A 16,091-nucleotide genomic window follows, 5' to 3' on the forward strand; every position below is an offset into this window, starting at 1 on the left:
GTAGGATCGGGGTTGGCCTGTGTCTCCCTTCCTCAGCACAGTCCAGCACCGTGCAGCTCTGTGGACTGTGGGAGACTCGGCTGGAGAGCCCGTTGTGGCTGTGCTGTGCTCTGTAGAAAGCTGTCCTTTGGCAAGTTGAGGTGGGTTTCCAGTACTGTATAAATGTACTGAGAAATACAACCCCATTCAGAAATGGTGCCTCATTTTCCAGGGTGTGCTTTACAAAATCACACATTTCCTACCTCTTTTAACATGTGCGTAAAAATAAACTTGCAATGTCACGTGGGTTACCGTGATTTTGGGTTGACGGACTTGTGATACTTGAGAAATCTGCTCAGCATTTACATTTTTATTTTAAAAAACAGTTTAGTAGCAAACTAAAGGGACTAAAACAAGGGGAGCCTACTCTGAATTCTAGAACGAAAACCCACTTACACAATGTAAGGCCAGCGATACTGCTTCAATGCAGTTCAGTGTATCCATTGCCTTTGCTGTGCTTGAGGTGGGTGTAAGTTCATAGTGTCGATCAGAGTGCCCCCCCCCCGCCACCCGCCCCGGAGAAAATGTTCACCAGTGGCTTGAGTTTTATTCCCTAGAGCTTCACAGTAGTTTGCCTCAAGCTACTGGTCTCAGGCTTCTAGGGCCAGCTGGGCAGGGCCTAAGGTGGCCGGAGCTCCCAGGCTGGTCACCTGGGAATTTCAGAGAATTCCCACCATCACCTGCCGTGATGTAGAAAAAGTTGAGAAATGCCCTGATGGCAGGGGCACGTCAGTGATGTTCCTCTTTTTTTCTTCTTAATGTTTATGTATTTAGAGCGAGAGAGCGCAAGCAGGGAAGGGGCAGAGAGGGAGGAAGAGAGAGAATCCCAAGCAGGCTCCACACTCAGGCTCAGGGCAGAGCAGAGCCAAACACGGGGCTCGATCTGACTCTGAGATTATGACCTGAGCTGAAATCAAGAGTGCGGCGCTTAACCAACTGAGCCACCCAGGTGCCCCAGTGATGTCACTCTTGTCCACAGTGACTGGGTGCGTGTGTGCGGTTTAAAACTGAAAGATCTAATAATCCTGCCAGGTAATGTTCTGGCAGCAGTTCCCCTGGGGAGCAGAGGTTTGCGAATGCGTGCGTTCATTTATTCATATTTCACATCTCTCCTCAGTCCACATAATTCCTCACTCAACCCTGCCCGCTCCCTGGCCAGTTTCCTCAGGTGAACCAGCGTGGAGAAGTTGGTAGAGAAGACTGCTGCCTGCGGGGGGGCTTTGGATGCTTCATCCCTGCTTGACCTTCAGAGCACCTCGTGGGGGAGGGGAAGGCGGAAGCTGGGAGCACCCACAGTGGCCCAGTTAGCTGGGGGTGTGTGTGTGTGTGTGTGTGTGTGTGTGTGTGTGTGTGTGTAATTCCCGGTGCTGCTGCTTTGCTGCCTTTTAACCTGGTTCATTTGAAACCTGTTTTCATAAACGAAAACTGAAAGAACTGTAGGAAACTTTAGGTACGATATCTTTCTGAAGCTCAATGCCAAGATGTAGAACTCGTGTGTGATTTTGCTGGTACGGATTCCAATGCCGTGTGTCAGTGAAGGAGTTGATGAAAATGAAATGAATAATGTGCAAATGTAGTGAGAAAAATGTGAAATAAAAGGCAGCCATTTTAGCATCAGAAATAGAGACAACTACAAGCCTGTTCTCTCCTTAGTTTTCCAATCTATTACATAATACCTTCCCTCACCCATTAAATAATCTAAACGTATGGTTCATTTATTAAGCAAATACTGAGTGTCAGCCTTGTCTCAGGTAGTGTAGGGGCAGGAGACACAGCGGGAAACACACAGGTAAAGCCCCTCCCACTCTGGCCAGAGGACAGGCAGGGGAGGGAAGGGAGGGGGGAGATAGGCAAAATCAGAGTTTGTGCAAGGTGTAAGTGCTCAGGAGAAAAACTAGTAGCATGTTGAGTGGTGGTGGTGGTGAAGGGGACAGGAAGGTGCCTTGAGGGAGAAGAGTTCAAAGTCTGTGGGAGGAAGGACTAGTCCTGGGAACCACAGCTACAAGGTCCTTGTAGGGGGAGAGTCTGTGGTCAGGGAACCATAACGTGAAGGCCAGTGTATTGAGTGTGGTGAGCGGCGGTCGGCACGAAATGAGATCAGAAAAGTATCGAGAGCCAGATGGACAGCCTTGCAGGCTATTGCAGGGACTTGGGCTTCCTCCGTCCCCCACTGCGCCTTCCCACAGGTGCCATATGAACCCCTTGCAGATTCTTTTTTAATGCTCTTTTTTTTTAATTTTTAGACATTTTTATTTATTTTTGAGAGATGGAGAGAGACAGAACGTGAGGGGGGTGGGGCGCACAGAGAGAGACACACACACAGAATCTGAAGCAGGTTCCAGGCTCCGAGCTGTCAGCACAGAGCCCGATGCGGGGCTTGAACTCTGGGACTGTGAGATCATGACCTGAGCCAAAGTCGGCCGCTTAACCGACCGAGCCACCCAGGGACCCCAAATCCCTTGTGGATTTTAAGCAGAGTGACATGATCTGATTCTACAACTCTGGCTGCCTTCTTGAGTATAGACTGTAGGGGGACAGATAGAAGGCCACGGCCACAATCTAGGCTAGAGACGATGGCTTAGACCAGGGTGGAGTGGTCATACGAGGATTCCAGAAATATCCAAGAGGATTTCCTGATGGATTTAATGGGGGGTGTGGCTAAAGGAAAAGAATCAAGAATGACACCAAGGACTCGGGTCGAACAACTGGAAGAATAGAATTGCCATTTATTGAAATGGAAAGACTGCTGGAGGAGTATGTGTCTGGGGGAGGGGTATGCAGGAAGAAGGGTGCACTGGAAGTGTGAGCAAAGATTTAGGCACATCAGGACCGAGATGTCTATTAGACACCCAAGAAGCAATGTTGAGTAGACAGTAGGGTCTCTGAATTTGAGATTCAAGGAAAAGTCTGACCTGGAGATAAAATTATTGGATATAAATTTACATGTAGGTAGCATTTAAAGCCATAGGACTCAATGAGATGAATATCTATTCATTGATGAATGAATACATAAAAACAGAAGTGATTCCATCACTGAGCCGGGAGGTACTCCAATATTGAAAGGTTGGGGAGATTATATGGCCTTTTAATTATACTATATATACTTAGGCACAATCCTTGACAAACTAGATTTGGGGTTTTTAAGAAACAAAAAGTAGAGGTGTTCATAAGAATTAAATAGAGGTTGGGGAGACTGGGTGGCTTAGTGGGTTGAGTGTCTGACTCTTGATTTCGTCTCAGATCATAGTGCCAGGGTCGTGGGATGGAGCCCTGCCTTGGGCTCTGCGCTGAGCGTGGAACCTGTTTGGGATTCTCTCTCTCTCTTCCTCTGCCCCTCTCCCACTCGTGCTCACTCTCTCAAAATAAATAACCTTAAAAAAAAAAAAAAGAATTAAACAGAGGTAAAAAGCATGCTGTAGGGAATATTTAGCCTTCTGAAAGGTCACTTGCAAAACATCCATGTCTACGTACATGGTGGGAAATTGGCGGTGCTCCCAAGGTTTTTGTAAATAAAAATAAGTAGATTCCACGTTGTTCTGTAATTTTGCATAGCACATCCTAAAGAGTCCAGTAGGTGGCAGAAAAACACTCACTAACTCCATTATAAGTTAGAGCTCTTTCTCACCTTTTTTCCCCTTTTTCTCTCCTCTCTCCTCATGGCTTCCCTTTAGAGCCCCCTGAATTAAAAGATATAAATGCTTATTTAACTCCCAACACTGTTATCATGAAGAAAAGAAACCAGTATTTTCTTTAGAGGGCCAGCAGATATCATTCGTCTGTAATTCAAGTAACAGGGGAGCCAGGTATATGGGGGATGGGGTACTTCATTTGGTTTGGAAATGTATGAACTGGGAGATGGTCTTCAGAGGAGTGAAGTACAATAAACTACAGTGGGGCTGTTAGGCCATATTCATTTTTTTTTCTTTTGAATGTTTATTTGTTTTTGAGAGAGAGTATGTGTGGGGGAAGGGGAGGGGCAGAGAGAGAGACACAAAGAGGATCCAAAGCAGGCTCCGTGCTGTCAGCCAAGAGCCCAATGCGAGGCTCGAACCCACAAACCCATGAGATTATGACCTGAGCCGGAGTTGGACACTTAATCGATGGAACCACCCAGGTGCCCCGTTAGGCCTTATTCTTAAACTTTTGATATTTAAGCTTTTAAGGTTGGAGCAAGGTTGGTGGGGGGGAAGGGGAGGCTCAGAAGGCAGAAGGCAAAAAAAAAAACAAAAAAACAAAAAAAAACCCTCCTGAAAAAAAAATAGACGAGATGTCTTGGTACTAGCTTCATGTGCAGCAAATCACTGTATCTTTTCCCACATCCTTAGGGGACTGGTTTCCTTAGGAAACTTGACTGTACATTGGGATCACCCGGACAGCTTCAAAAATAACAGATGCCAGGGGCACCTGGGTGGCTGTGGGTTAAGCATCAGACTTTGGATTTCAGCTCAGGTCACGATCTCATGATCTGTGGGGTCGACATGTTGCGTTCTTCGCGGACAGCGAGGTGTCTGCTTGGGATTCTCTGTCTCTGTCTCAGCCCCTCCCCCGTTGGTGCGTGCACATGTACTGCGTCTCTCTCAAAAATAAATAAACTACAAAACAACAGCAACAACAATGATAACACCTGATGCCATGTCCCACTCATAGAGATGGTGACTTCAGTGGTCCGGGGTGTGGTCTGCCATTTGAATTTTTTAAAAGACCCTTAGAGAATTCTAATCTGCAGACAAGTTTGGTGCCCACTGGGTTCGTTCACTGCCGGATGTGTAAATATAACTGACCTTCCCACAACTCAAACACGTTCCGCCCTGTAAACAGCACACAGAGAATGCTTCCACGTTGGCATATCCCAGGGCTGTCTGGCCTCAGCCTAGCTTCTCTGATTTATCATCTACCGAACAACTTCTGGCACCGAATTTTGTACTACCTTCAAAGCCAGACATAACGAATAAAAGCAATGAAGGAAAAAGCAGAGGAATAAATGTAGGTGAGTTGCTTTCAAAAATGTTTGTATTTCCTTCTGATTACTGTTGTAGGATGTGTTTTATTTCACATAGCACTGTCTTAAACACCAAATTAAGTTACTTTTTGCTGCTTTTTTGGTATCAGAAACTAAATGGTAACAACTATTTCTTGCTGAGGTTCTTTAGTGATACACTGTCACTAAGTCAGTGGGCAAAACCCTGTATATTCATTGCTCAAGTCTCCTTAGAGGACCCTATGCTGGGTCCTCTGTCCTCATATCACTTTGCTGACAAATTTAACCCTTGACAGGTCTTTTGCAACCCTAACCTTTGACAACGACATAAACTCAGCGTTGTACCAATAAGATTCGGTGATTTATTCACATCCCCTGAAGGGAATGAAAAATTCTTCTCTATGCTCAAGGCCTTCCAGTTGGACTAAGAATTAAATTTACATGAGACTGATTAGCAGGAGAAAAAAAAAAGTTTTATTACATGTACACAGAGGCCCAATAATGAAATTGAGACCGAAAGAAATGACCAAGGCAGGCAGTTTTTACACCTTTTAGACAGAGAGACAATAAATCCGTGAGGAATTGACAAGACAGAGAAATGTTAACTAATTGGAGTTTCAATTAGTGAGGAATTGTAAACAGACTTTGGGCTGGGATAGCAAATTAGTAAAAAGTAACAAGGATTGTTTGTACAGCCTTCTTGGCTCTAAACGTCTCATCTCTGGTGATAAGGATGTCTCTTTACCTCCTGGTCCAGGGAGGCTACCTTTCTCATAGATTTCCTGCTTTTAGGGGCCCAGGGGAGGGTCTGAGTGTCCTTCTTTGCATAGGCTTGTCTCTACAGTAACTTTTAGGGGCGCCTGGGTGGCTCAGTTGGCTGAGTCCGACCCCTAACTTCGGCTCAGGTCATGATCTCATGGTTCATGGGTTCAAGGCCCATGTCCAGCACTAGCCGTGCAGAGCCTGCTTGGGATGCTCTCTCTCTGCCCCTTCCCCACTCGTGCTTTCTCTCTCTCAAAAATAAATAAATAAACTTAAAAAAAAAACCCAAATATTGAAAGTTCATAGCCATTGTGTCTTCAAACATTACCTCCCCTGTCCTTTCCATTCACCTCCTCTGAACTCCCATTCAACACATATTGAACTTTCTCATCCATTCTTCATATCTCAAAGCTTTTCCTTGATGTTAACAGAACATATCTCTTTATGCTGGGTTATGAGAGATTGCTTCATTGTTCAATCTACATCCAACATATCCTGTGTTGACTATACATTTCGTTTCTGGAATTTCTGTTCCGTTCTTTTTCAAATCACCCTGTTCCTTTGGGATATTATGTCTTGCTTCCTTTATCTCTTTGAATATATTAACCATAATCATTGTAAAGTTCTGTGTTGCTCTATTACTCCCGACTCTTGGGTGACAACTTGGTAACGTCCTCAGGAGGGTTGGTTTCTTCCTGGGATTTGTAAGTTTTTGCCATGGCATCCTCAGCAGGGGGTGTTTTTAGTGCAGGTCCCATGTACCTTATCTTCTTGAAGCTTCCCTCTCAGGTGGCTTTGTGCTTGCTTCCGGCAGCTGTGGGTCCCAAAGCTTCACTGCCGGGCCTCACCCCACCTGAGCACTCTGAATCTGGCCGCACCCAGCATTTGGTACTGACCTGGGGTTCCAGTATTTTTCAGTGACTGTTTCTACCCATGTTGCCAGGAGATGACAAATTGTTTTTCTACTTTGATAAGCCAGTAGGCGTTTTTCCAGTCCATAATTTACAGATTAAGATTGTAATTTATTTATCTTAGTTTTACTCAGGTATTTCACTTCGGTTGGCTCCTCATATTCGCAGGGTCTGTGATTTGGGCTCTCCTCTCTGCACCAGTGTTACACCTTTAGCCCCAAGGTCTGTATCCAGTTCTGAAACCCTCAGGAACCATCCCAGCTTTAGCTCACCCCTAGGATTTTCAGTTTTCCTTCTTTTGCTGATACCTAGGCTTCCTTCCAGTCTCTCTGCCTCTCTTACATCCTCAGTCCAGCTGTTACAGCAAATACTCGGTGCCCAGGAAGAGACCAGCCATGTGCACTCCGGGAATCGGAAAAGGCTGTTCATTGCACACCGGTGCCGGCCCAGCGGAGTCACCTCCAAAGGCTGAGCCCCGAACCTTGACATGGGACTCCTTTCATGGCTGGGATGGTAGGGGATTGAGAGATCAAAGAAACAGGGGAGGGGGCCTTTACCAGTGATGCTACACAGGCAGTTGGTGGAGGAGGCAGACAAGATTACGGAAGACAAAAGTATGCAAGGGGAGTATCCAGTCTTGGGCACGGATACTCGTTTTTGCTAGCTTTTCTTCTCACGGCTTGGTTTAGTATTTTGTTTAATTTTATCCAGCATTTCTGTGAATTTGGAACAGGAAGAGGACTTTCACATCAACTCAGTCTGCCACATTTGCTGACATAATCTTCAAATATATTAAGTACTCATTAAGACAACAGTGTGCTTACCACATTAGAACATGTACACTGTTACGGAAGTGATAGGTACTTAATAATACCTAGCTTTTATTAGACACTTGATATTTGCTAAGAATTGTTCTAATTAGTTCTTGCTGTGTCTTTCCTCGTTTAATTCTCATTTTATAAGGTTGGTACTATATTCAAAGATATGCTCAAACTGTATCATTCTTATTTTAGAGATAAGGAAACCAAGGCCCAGAGATAGTAAGTAATGGGATATTAAACCTAGGCAGGCTGGCTCCCAAACTGGTGAGATTTATTGAGATATTAACCAGTGTTAACTGATGGGGGAGCAAGAGGCAGGCTGAGGACAAAATACAGGCTGCCCCCCCACCCCCACCCCCCGTTGGAATATGTGTGATATTCCTCTGACCTGCCTGGCTACCCAAGAACAAAGGAAAGGGGTTTAATTGCTTGCCATGGTGATGTGGGAAACTAAGGCAAATGAGAAATGAAATTCCCTTACTGCCTACAGCCCATTGATAAATCCTTGAGACCAGCAGAGTGACCTCCCTCTAGGAGCTCAGAGGCCTCAAGGATGACACTTTGCAAATGAGAACCTTGGCTTACACCTCCCCCATAAGTCTACTTCCTTTATGTCAACTGCCCCAAGATATATCCTGGCAATCATGCTCCAAGTTTATGGCCCCTGATATGTATCTGAAGGGTCTCAGGACTAAAGTTTTATTAAACAGTGATAAATGGTGTTTCCCTAGCAACAGCTAGCCCCTGAAGGTCCTGGAAACCTTGCTTCCAAAATTCCTTAGAGATTTAATCTATCCCTGACCCCCTCCCAACCTGAGGGTATATAATGAGTTACCCGTCACGACCCCAGTGCAGCTCTTCCTGCCCATGGGTCCTGTCCCCATACTTTAATAAAATCACCTTTTTGCACCAGAGACGTCTTCAAGAATTATTTCTTGGCCATCGGCTCCAGACCCCACAGACCACCCCCCCCATCACCCCAAAAGTTCATCATTAAGCGTAGAATTTGATTTGACAAATGTATAGTTGAGTAACCGCTGCTACAATCATGATATCTGTTAGAACATTTCTATTGCCCGAGAAAGTTCCTTTTTGTCCCTTTTTAGTTATCTCTCCCCCCATCCTCCCCAGCAAACACTCATCTGTTTTCTACAACTATAATTTTGCCTTTTCCAAAATGTTATATAAATGTAATCATTTAATATACAGTGTCTGGCTTCTTTCACTTAGCGTGATGTTTTGGGGATTCATTCATAGTGTTGCAAATATTAATGTCCAAAGGGGCACTTGGATGGCTCAGTTGGTTAAGCAACTGACTCTTGGTTTCGGCCTAGGTCATGGTCTCATGGTTCGTGGGATGGAATCCTGCATCGAGCCCAGCACTGACAGTGCAGAGCCTGCTTGGGATTCTCAGTCTCCCTCTCTCTCTGCCCCTCCCCTTTTCTCTCTCTCTCTCAAAATAAATAAATAAATAAAAAATATAAGTGTCCAATACTTTAATCACTAAATAGTATTTCATTGAACAAACGTATCACATTTGGTTTATTCGTTAGTGGACATTTTGATTGTTTTCAGTTTGGGGCTCTTACAAATAAAGCTGCTATAAATATTCACATACAAATCTTTAGATGGAAATGTTTTCATTCCTCTTGGGTAAACATCTAGACGTGTGATACTGTGATTTTTAATAACTATATATGTGGTCTTCCCATTTCTAGCCCAGGGCTTCTAAAACCTTTGGAATTTCCTAACTGTTGAGAGGACCAAGTGTCTTTTGTCATGTTAATGAGGTGACTTGCAAGAACCAACCCTGTGATTAGGTGATTTCCTTCCCACTTCCTGACATCCCCCAGGGGCTGGAGGTTGAATTCATCACCAGTGCCCAACAGCTAATGATTTAATCAGCCAGACCTCAGTGATGAAGGCTCCAAAACAAACAAACAAAACAGGGTGGGAGGAGAGCTCCCAGGTTGGTGGACACGTGGAACTTCAGAGAGCGCGGTGTGCTCGGGGGACACACAGAAGCACTGTGCCCTTTCCGTATACCCTGCCCTGTGCACCTCTTCCATCTGGCTCTTCCTAAGTTATATCCTTTGCTGTTGTTGTTTATTTATTTTTGAGACGGAGAGACCAGGGGAGGGGCAGAGAGAGAGGGAGACACAGAATCTGAAGCAGGTTCCAGGCTCTGAGCTGTCAGCACAAAGCCTGAAGCGGGGCTCGAAATCACCAGCCATGAGATCATAACCTGAGCTGAAGTCAGACGCCTAACCGATTCAGCCACCCAGGCGCCCCAAATTCTATCCTTTTATGATAAACTGATAATCTAGTGAGTAAACAGGACTTCCCGAGTTCTATGAACTGCTCTAGCAAATTAATCTAACTCAAAGTGGGGGCTGTGGGAACCTCTGATTTATAGCCAGTAGGTCAGAAGTACAAATAACAACCTGGGCTTGTGATTGGCCTCTGAAGTAAGGGAAGAGGTGGGTGGGTAGTGTCAGAATCGAGTTGAATTGTAGGACATCCAGCTGGTGTCCTGACAATTTGAGAATTGCTTGTTGGTGGGGGAAATCTCTGCCCACCCCCCAGCTTGGAATTGGGTCCCAGAACAAAACTATATGGTAAGAACCTGTTTAACTTTTAAGAAGCTGCCAAACTGTTTTCCAAAGTGGCTGTACAATTTTGCATCCCCACCAGCAACGTGAGAGTTCTAGCTGCTCCATTTATTCCTCAGTCCTTTAAATTTTAGCCTTCTAGTGAGGGTGATATCTCATTATGGTTTCAATTTGCATTTTCCTAATGACTAATGACATTGAGCGTCTTTTCCTAAGTTTAGTTGGCACCTGTGAATCTTATTTGATAAAGTATCTGTTCAAATCCCTCGCCCACATTTCAGTTGAGTTGCTTGTCTTTTACTTGTTGAATTGTAATTGCTCTTTACATATTCTGAAAATAAGTCCTTTACCAGGTATATACTTGACAAATTTATTCTCTGAGCAAAGCCTGCACTCTTAATCACTACTTACATTGCTTCTCGCTCTTTATTGAAATAATTGGGAAACTTCCACACCTTAGTGGCCTCTCTCTACTAGTATTTGTTGGTTTTGTAATGAATAAGAGGTAAGGGAACTGTTTAAATTTTTGTTTGAAGACTCAAAGTCCACATTTTTACTACTAATTACATTTTTTTTTTTTCCATTTTGGTACAGAACTGAACAGTCCTTCCTTGGATTTGAAGAATTGATAAGATCGCAGCTACGGTTACATCTGAATTCTCTAGCTTTACATTCCATTGAAAATAACTAGACACCTCTCAGCTATATAAACACTGCCCTGGGCAACTGGCCTGAAGGTGCCGTTTTAAATTCACTAGTTGTTTTATTTCCTTATGGAAAAAGACAGTTTCCAGAAGTCAGAATTAGAGAAAAGTAGGTCTTCCAAAAGAACTACTCCCAAAAGAATTATCCATTTTGTTGATGGAGACATCATGGAAGAATACAGCACCGAGGAGGAGGAAGAGGAAGAAAAAAAGGAACAGAAAACAAATTCAACACATGATCCTGTAAGCTTAGAGTGTCAATATTAGTAACATGGGGGCTTAATGAATAAGAGATTAAGCCAAACAAGGTTTGTAGAAAATACAGTTTTTTTGTTTTTTGTTTTTTTTGTTTTTTTTTTTTCAACGTTTTATTTATTTTTGGGACAGAGAGAGACAGAGCATGAACGGGGGAGGGGCAGAGAGAGAGGGAGGCACAGAATTGGAAACAGGCTCCAGGCTCTGAGCCATCAGCCCAGAGCCTGACGCGGGGCTCGAACTCCCAGACCGCGAGATCGTGACCTGGCTGAAGTCGGACGCTTAACCGACTGCGCCACCCAGGCACCCCGAAAATACAGTTTTAAGCTAACTCCTTGTTCCCCTTGTCTTACTTCCTGGAGTTTATAGTCAACTCATAGTTTTGATAACTTTACATTTCTCATGTGTGAGAAAGAAAATGTAATATACTATAAAGCATTTTGAAATCTCTACATGAAACACCTGTATCACTACTCTTGTTATTAATTACTCTAACTTGATTTCTTTCTTTTTTTCAGTCTAAACTCTCATGGCAGTCATACCTATGGTTTTGGGCAGGGCAAATAGCAAGCACCTCATTTTCTAGTAAGTACTGCCAAGGTTATTTATTTATTTATTTATTTAGTCCTAAATACAAGATGTAGACTTATAGGCCCTCAATGTTCGTTGGGCCTTCCAGTAGTTTAATCCACTCCCTGGCATCCAGAATAAGGGACAACCTAGTCCCTTCTTGATCTATGCTTGAACATTCCCAAAGGTGTAGAACCTCACATCTTCAGGCAGACCCTTCCATCTCTTTGCAACTCTTTTTAGTAAATTCTACCTTATATTTTGTCTTCTTTTAAAGTTATTCCCATTGATCTTAGTTGTCTTTCTTAAGGTCATATAAAACAAGTCTAGATTCCTCTTTCGTAGGACAGAGCTTCAAATATTCGAAGACAATAGCCTCCCCCATCCCTAAGGTGACTCTTCACCTGAATAAACTTCCAAGGTTTTTTTAAAACTATTTTTATATGACACAGTTCCAAGTTCCCTCATCATAATGACTCTGTTATGAACAAGGACTTTATGGACCCTTCTCAGGGACAAAGTGAATGGCCTAAGCAGCTATTTATAACAGATGAAACACTGAATCTTATTTTGCTCCACTTTCACCAATTTTCTTTAAAACACAATTGGCAACATCTAATTACTCATTTCCTTCTAAATTTTTTTAAATGTTTTATTTATTCTTAAGAGAGAGAGAGAGAGAGAGCATGAGTGGGTGAGGGGCAGAACGAGAGAGGGACACAGAATCTGAAACAGGCTCCAGGCTCTGAGCTGTCAGCACAGAGCGTGACACGGGGCTCGAACCCACAAGCTGTGAGATCATGACCTGAGCTGAAGTCGGACGCCCAACTGACTGAGCCACCCAGGCGCCCCTTCTCATTTCCTTCTAATTTGCATATTCTTGTATGTACAGCAGGAAGGAAACAACTTTAAAAAAATACAAAAATTAAAATTCAAGAAAATACGAAGTATAGCCATAGCTCTGAGGAATTGATCTTCATTCATTCATTAAGTAAACATTTATTGAATGCCAATGTGTGTTTGGCACTGTGCGGGTCCCTGGGACACAAAGACAAATGACAGGCTTTGCTTTCAAGGGACTCCATATTCAATAGATATTATAGGCTAGTAAACATGCCTTTAATTACAATTTGTTGTCACAACCGCCGGGCTAGAAGGAGCATAGGGACCACCGATGAAAAAAAGACTTAGTAATGAGTAATGCTGATATATGACTTGAGAGTGCTATGAAAGTATGGCTAAGGTCAGCTTAGGGACCACAACAGTCACTGGGGGTAGGGGAGGGGAGGGAAGTCTTTAAACTACAGTAAAAAGTAACGATGGGGTGATTTAGTCAGATGGTATGAGCCTCAGAGGAGCAAGTGCTTTTACATCAGGATTCAGGGTTAGGGATTTGTAAGTTCCTTTGGGAACCCAGGTGAGATACCCATCTTACCTCGACCATAGTACACTGGCAGAAAAAATGCTGTCTTCTAGAGAGCTCTATGTGTTTAGTTGGGACAAGATTGTTTAAAGAGGTGAAATATTTTGGAGGGAGAACACCCTAGGAGATTAGGTCAGGTAAAAGAAGCAAAACTCAATACAGCCTTATGAGAATGTAAAGGAGAACAGGGACTGTAGTGATTTCCATGTTGGGCTGTGACTTAGGATGGTAGGGACAGGACATGTGGGGAAGCATGCTGCCTTCAAGGTTCCAAGCAGGACTGTAGCGTTGAAGTGCATCTGCTTGGGGCTTCCAGGTTGCAGGGGAGGCATACAAATGCTAGCAGTCAGCACCCTGGTCTCTACACAGGAACTTTGGATAGAGCTGACACCCACATGAAACCGTAACTAGTGTTTTCAAGGTAAAATTCTAGTAGGTCATAAGCAGGAAAGCGTCCTAAGACTTATTCTAATACTTTAGAAACTCCTCTTATATACATGTACCAGGCACTGTGGCAAACAAACAGATTAAGGGGCTAGAGTATTTTTGAAAAGATAAAACACATTTTAAAAAACGGAGAGCACCATTTTGATGTACTATATGAGCAACATCCCAAGAAGAGGAAAAGCCTTAGGGATCAGAAAGTGGGGTCGTGGGGGGTGGGGTGTCAGAAATCCTATAATTCTAAAGGAAAACATTTCTAGGTGTCCAGGAGACACCGCCAGGAAACCACTGTTAATGCTAAACCTTGACCCCCAACTTTCACAACCAAAGCATCTATTCTGATTGCTTAGGACCAACGCTGTACCTGGAAGTAGGTATTTTGAAAATCTCTCCTGACATACCCATCCGGAAAGGATTGTTTAGATGTAATCCCACGGGGAGACAGAAGATTTAACAATTCCTTGTGAGTCCTGGAACTTTCTGAGAGTCCAGAGCAATTGAAATCTTTTGTCAGCCTTAAAGTTAAGTGTGGTAATGGATCACCGGCAGGCAAGTTTTAACTCTTCACTTCAAGTGACTCTAAGTTTTAGTCATCAGTTCAGCTTACCAAGGTGCCTGTTCTTTCTTTCAGCATGTGAATTTCTTGGTGGAAGATTTGCTACCTTCTTTGGTCTTACTCAACCCAAATATCAGTACGTGTTAAATGAGTACTATAGGACACAAAATAAGGTATGTGACATCCTGATGGAAGACACCAAGAGCCCTGACGTGGGAAGGTTGGTTGCTTGCACTTCAGCTCCGTAGGAGGCATTTTCCCACCTGGTAGCCATGCACAATTTCACTCCATGATGCTTCGTGTTTGCCTTTCTTGTGTGAAGCTAGAGTGTCATGAGATGGGTCGCAGAAGTTTGTTGAACGTGAAGCCTGACATTGCTTAAAGAAAGAAGGTTCTTTCAGGGGTGTCTCTGTAAGAGGGGGAGTTCAAAGGTATTTGGTTTACAGGTAAAGTTTTCCTTCTTTCTCTCCATACCAGGAAAGTGACAAGGAAAGTGAAGGAAATGGGCCAAAGGCCCGGCCAACCAAGGTTCCTAATGAAAAGTGTCATCTGGAGGCTGGGGGCCAAGAGTATGGAACCAGACAACAGGACACGGTGGAGGGTGTTCCTCGGCGGAGCGCCTCACCCAGGGAGGGCCTGGCAGCTGATTGCAGCTCATAATGGGCAGCAGGACTGTGGTTCCTCTGGATGTCTGTTCCACCACCACTGACGACCATGGCAACAGCCATAGGTAGTGCTTCTGAGCCAGTCCTGATTTTCATCTCCTTGTGATTTATTCTCTAGCATCCAGTGATTGCAAAGCAGTGATGAGAATAATTATGGATGCTTTCTCAATTTTATAAGCCTCCAACTCAACTCCCCCCCCAAACCCCCCTTCCCTGGTTGTGATCTATTAGTATTGACATTTGCACAGAAGTGTAAATGACTTAAGGAATTGGATCTGGCAGTGTGGGGCTGAAAACTCTTCACCATGGGGCTAGGGTGCAGAAAAGAATCTCTGTTCCTCAGAAGAAACTTTGGGCATTATGAAGTCTAAGTCCCCTTTCAAGGTTTGGTGTAATGTGGGTGCTTCCCAGTAACCACCCTGGCTTAATTGGGGCTTGCTTTACAATAAGCAAACATTGCTAGCAATTCTGTTTCAATACATCAAAGTCTTTGAGAATTGGGTACATGTCCCTCCACACAGTTAAACAACAACAACAACAACAACAACAACAACAACAACAACCACCTAAACTCTGGAAAAAGTATTTGGAAAAATGGATGAGCCTGTTTATTTGCCAGCAAAATTTAAAAACCTGGAAAGATCAGGGGCACCTGGGTGGCTCAGTCGGTTAAACGTCCGACTTCGGCTCAGGTCATGATCTCACAGTTCGTGAGTTCAAGCCCCGCGTTGGGCTCTGTGCTGACAGCTCAGAGCCTGGAGCCTGCTTCGGATTCTGTGTCTCCCTCTCTCTCTGCCCCTCCCCTGCTCATGCTCTCACTCTGTCTCAAAAATAAATAAACATTAAAAAAAATTAAAAAAAATAAAAAAAATAAAATAAAAACCTGGGAAGATCAAACATGGAAATCATAGCTAGATATCACTGGTCGTGCTAGCCAGAGGTAGCTGTGAGATGACAGAAAACACAGCACTTGCAGTAATAAGACCTGAGGTCAAGTCTTAATTCTCCCATTTACTAGTTGTGTGATTTTAGGTGTCCAGATTTCTGAGCCCTAGTCCCTTTCTTTGTAAAATAGGCGTGGCATATATTTATTCCTCAAGGGTTGTTGTTAAACAAAATGAGATAATAAATGTGGAAACACTTTTAAAACCGACGACTCGACGTTAATGCTTAATTAATGGCTGTTATAGATGGTTACACTGAAAGTCCCCAAAGAGCCATGACTTCTGGAATTCACACCCTGGTACAGTCCCATCTACATTGACTCTGGGCTTGGCCATGTGACTTGTTTCAGCCAATGAGATAGTAGCAAATGTGATGCAAGTAGAGGCCTGATTAAGCACTTGCAAAT

At 43.8% G+C, this 16,091-nt stretch overlaps 1 protein-coding gene across 2 annotated transcripts; it reads left to right on the top strand.

Moving 5' to 3' along the window:
* The first annotated feature begins 4,893 nt into the window (after positions 1-4,893).
* Positions 4,894-15,402, top strand: FAM177B (family with sequence similarity 177 member B). Of its 2 annotated transcripts, none has more exons than XM_030302591.2 (5): positions 4,894-5,026; positions 10,718-11,070; positions 11,601-11,667; positions 14,151-14,248; positions 14,553-15,402. In XM_030302591.2, exons 2-5 carry the CDS (start codon positions 10,897-10,899, stop codon positions 14,733-14,735), a joined length of 522 nt encoding a protein of 173 aa, XP_030158451.1. In that variant the 5' UTR covers positions 4,894-5,026; positions 10,718-10,896; the 3' UTR covers positions 14,736-15,402. The 2 variants fall into 2 exon arrangements, with proteins under 2 accessions (XP_030158451.1, XP_030158452.1); XM_030302592.2 differs by having other exon boundaries at positions 4,894-5,022.
* Positions 15,403-16,091: the final 689 nt, after the last annotated feature.

This window comes from Lynx canadensis, chromosome F1 (genome assembly GCF_007474595.2).
Source record: "Lynx canadensis isolate LIC74 chromosome F1, mLynCan4.pri.v2, whole genome shotgun sequence".
Lineage (NCBI taxonomy): Eukaryota > Metazoa > Chordata > Mammalia > Carnivora > Felidae > Lynx > Lynx canadensis.